Source organism: Leptonychotes weddellii, unplaced genomic scaffold (genome assembly GCF_054177405.1).
Source record: "Leptonychotes weddellii isolate Sample4059 unplaced genomic scaffold, ASM5417740v2 HiC_scaffold_12919, whole genome shotgun sequence".
Lineage (NCBI taxonomy): Eukaryota > Metazoa > Chordata > Mammalia > Carnivora > Phocidae > Leptonychotes > Leptonychotes weddellii.
In genome coordinates, this window is record NW_027708407.1 from 2,006 (window position 1) to 5,975 (window position 3,970).

General features: G+C 41.2%; 1 protein-coding gene across 1 annotated transcript; it reads left to right on the forward strand.

The window, feature by feature from the left end:
* Positions 1-1,417: 1,417 nt before the first annotated feature.
* LOC145718258 (protocadherin alpha-10-like) lies at positions 1,418-3,965 on the forward strand (the record flags this gene model as incomplete). The annotated part of the gene is made up of 1 exon (XM_081809722.1): positions 1,418-3,965. A coding segment is annotated over exon 1 (1,362 nt), but the record flags the coding sequence as incomplete, so codon positions are not given.
* Positions 3,966-3,970: the final 5 nt, after the last annotated feature.

Consider the following 3,970-nt stretch of genomic DNA (forward strand, 5'->3'; position numbering starts at 1 on the left):
TGAGAGAGAGAGAGCGCGAGCGCACAAGCAGGGGGAGTAGCAGAAGTTGTGGGAGAAGCAGGCTCCCTGCTCAGCCCAGGGACTCCATCCCAGGATCCTGGGATCATGACCTGAGCCGAAGGCAGATGCCAAACTGACTGAGCCCCCCAGGCACGCCCCTGTCTCTGTTTTAAGATAAATATTTTTTAAAACTTTATGGAAAGTTTCTTTCATTTAATTCAAAATTATGGACATTTCAGAATGAAACCAGAAAATTTTCCAAATTAAGGATTTCTTTTAACATTCTTGCCCCCCCCCAAATTAGTCAATTTCTTTTAAAACTGTGACATCTTAGGAGTGCCTGGGTAGCACAGTTGGTTGAATGCCTGGCTCTTGGTTTTGGCTGGGGTTGTGATCTCATGGTTTCATGAGATTGAGCCCCACATCAGGCTCTAGTCAGCAGAGAGTTGGCTTGAGTTTCTCTCCCTCTGCCCCTCCTCCCACGTGCTCAGTCTCTCTCTCTCTGAAATAAATAAATAAATGTAAAAACAGTAACATTTTAATTTTATAATGATGTTTAATATAATCTTTATTAAATGGCATTAAAATGAGGCTAATCATGAGCACTCTATAGCTCTTGATGGCATAGTATTTTTTATAGTCTATTTTAAGATGAGTAACCAAGCCATAGCTTTATTGGTATACTATAGTTATTTAGCTATATGATAGCCTTGAAATTTGAGGGCTTAAAAACTATCTTTAATGTGTACTTAACTAATGAAGCAATTCCTTAAACCAAAAATGGAATAGACCTTCAGTAAGGCATATTCTCAAAGGGACCAGATTATTTAAATCAGCAAACACAGGGAGTCATGTCTTAGTCATGTCTTTTTCTGAATTTAGTAACCCCCATGTGCTAAAAATTTGTTTGCTCCTCTTTATGAAAATGTCTTGAGTTTATGGCTTCCACAATTTAAAAAAGAATTACAAGTAGTTAGAACTATAAATCTTTTGCATAGATCTATAATCATTGAATCCTATCTTTAAAAGTGTTCCAAATGAAGACTGTCGCTCACTTTCACATATAACCTAAGATTGCCTTGGGTAGCCATTTACAATTTTTTTTCAAAAGAGAAATTTGGAATTTTCCCAGTGGCCGCCATCTTATCAGAGGATTTCAGATATTGAATAGTTGGCTTCTTAACAGTCTTGAGAATGATTAAAATATTTTTCTCTTTTAATATAAGACTGATAAGCTTTATTGCAATTGATAACAGTTGCGATGCAAATTTCCACTTGGTTTTTGCATTTGAGATAAGAACAGGAAAATAAAATTGAGTAAATTAATTCAATTTAGAATGTTTTTATTTATTTTTATTTATTTTTTTAAAGATTTTATTTATTTATTTGAGAGAGAGAGAGAGCACATGAGAGGGGGGAGGTTCAGAGGGAGAAGCAGACTCCCTGCTGAGCAGGGAGCCCAATGTGGGACTCGAGATCCCGGGACTCCAGGATCATGACCTGAGCCAAAGGCAGTCGCTCAACCAACTGAGCCACCCAGGCGTCCTAGAATGTTTTTATGCTCTAGTCTCTGTAAACCAATTCTGGAATAAAATGGGTATAAACAAACAGAAGATATAACTTGAATTTCTGATTCAGTGGGTTTTTGTTGGGGGGGTTAGAAAGAAATTATATTGCAAATAGGAATGGATATAATGCATATTTAAGTTGTCCTTCAGAATGGAAACTACAATATTCACCCTGAGCAGATACAGTAATTGAAAAAGCTCTAAAAGGAACCAAAGATAAATATACTTTGTATTTCTAGGAATCAGTACATGGTAAAAATCTTTAATATCAAAGAAAATAAATCTTTGGATAAACTGGTATGTAAGTTGCATATCAGCATTGATTAGAAACACCATTACGTTGAGGTGGTAACTTAGAGAACTTGAATCTTGAGTTATTCTCTTCACAGTTGAACTAAATGTTTAGAATAATTTAACATAGTATAATTATTAAGCAATAGAAATTGTAGTGTTAGCAATGGAATAAACTTAATAAGAGGCCATTCCAAAATGATCAATTTCTAAACGTCTAAAAAACACAGCATCACTAGTAACCTACAAACATGGACTTTTCGTGTTCATATACATGATAATATAGTTAGTCCAGTAGTACGTTCTCTTAGATGTCTATATCCAAGGTAAAACTTTTCTTAGGATTCTAATTTGTAAGACAAAAACCACCTTTAAAGAGCTAGTGGTCACACACAAGGAATGTATAAAGAAAAAATTAAAAGCCTACAAAGTAAAACATGGACCAATATATGAAGGAATTATGAGAGAAGCAATAGAAATGAAAGAAATAGTATAAACACAAACGTACTTCCATTTCGAGCCACAGGATGTCGTTGTTCTCCAAGGAGAGGATGCTTTAAACAGAAGGAAATTACGGTAATTCACGGGCCAGAAAGAATCTCCACGGTTCCGGTGTTTTAAAGACTCTACACACCCATGTTGTTAAAATCAGTTGGGATCTCAGGAACAAAGACTTGAAAGGTCTAAAAGGACCACACCTTTCCGCTCTTGAAATGTTGATTTACTAACCAGAAGCAAAGCAGGATGTTAGCTTCAGGACCAGGTGGCCAGGGAACCAAGCACTTGCTGCTCTCGGTTCTGCTCCTTGCAGCGTGGGGGGCCGAGAGCGGCCAGGTCCATTATTCTGTGCCGGAGGAGGCCAAACACGGCACCTTCGTGGGCCGCATCGCCCAGGACTTGGGGCTGGAGCTGGCAGAGCTGGTGCCGCGCCTCTTCCGAGTGGCGTCCAAGGGTCACGGGGATCTTCTGGAGGTAAATCTGCAGAATGGCATTTTGTTTGTGAATTCTCGGATCGACCGGGAGGAGCTGTGTGGACGGAGCGCGGAGTGCAGCATCCATCTGGAGGTGATCGTGGACAGGCCGCTTCAGGTTTTCCATGTGGAGGTGGAGGTGAAGGACATTAACGATAATCCGCCTGTATTCCCAGCAACACAAAAAAATTTGTTTATTTCCGAAACAAGGGCTCTTGACTCTCATTTTTCACTAGAGGGCGCCTCTGATGCAGATATCGGGGCCAACGCTCTGCTCACTTACAAACTGAGCCCCAGTGAGTATTTCTCTTTGGAAGTACCCACCAACGACGATCAGGTAAAACCGCTTCAACTAGTACTAAAAAAACTCTTAGACAGGGAAGTCGCTTCCGAGCTTCTCTTGGTGCTCCAAGCAACTGATGGGGGCAAACCTGAGCTGACAGGTAGCACAGAGTTACACATCACAGTGCTGGATGTAAATGACAACGCCCCAGTGTTTGACAAAGCAGTCCATCGTGTAAAATTACTGGAGAATTCGAGAAACGGTACACTGGTTATTAGACTTAACGCCTCGGATTTGGATGAAGGTTCAAACAGCCACATTCTTTATTCCTTTGCAACTGATGTCTCCTCTAATACAGAAGCCTTTTTCTGCATAGATTCAGCCAGTGGAGAAATAAAAGTAAACGGAAAAATAGATTTTGAAGAAACTAAATTATGGAAACTTCAAATAGAAGCAGTTGACAAAGGAAATCCCCCGATGTTTGGTCACTGCACAATCTTGGTAGAAATCTTGGACATTAATGATAATGCTCCGGAGTTGCTAGTGACGTCACTATCGTTGTCTGTTCCAGAGGATGCTACACTAGGGACTGTCATCGCCCTAATCAGTGTAACTGACCGTGACTCTGGTGCCAACGGGCAGGTGACCTGCACCCTGTCACCCCATGTCCCCTTCAAGCTGGTGTCCACCTTCAAGAATTACTATTCGCTGGTGCTGGACAGCGCCCTGGACCGAGAGAGCGTGGCGGACTATGCTCTAGTAGTGACCGCGCGTGACGCAGGCTCGCCTTCGCTCTCCGCCACGGCCAGCGTGTCCGTGGAAGTGGCGGACGTGAACGACAACGCGCCGGCATTCGC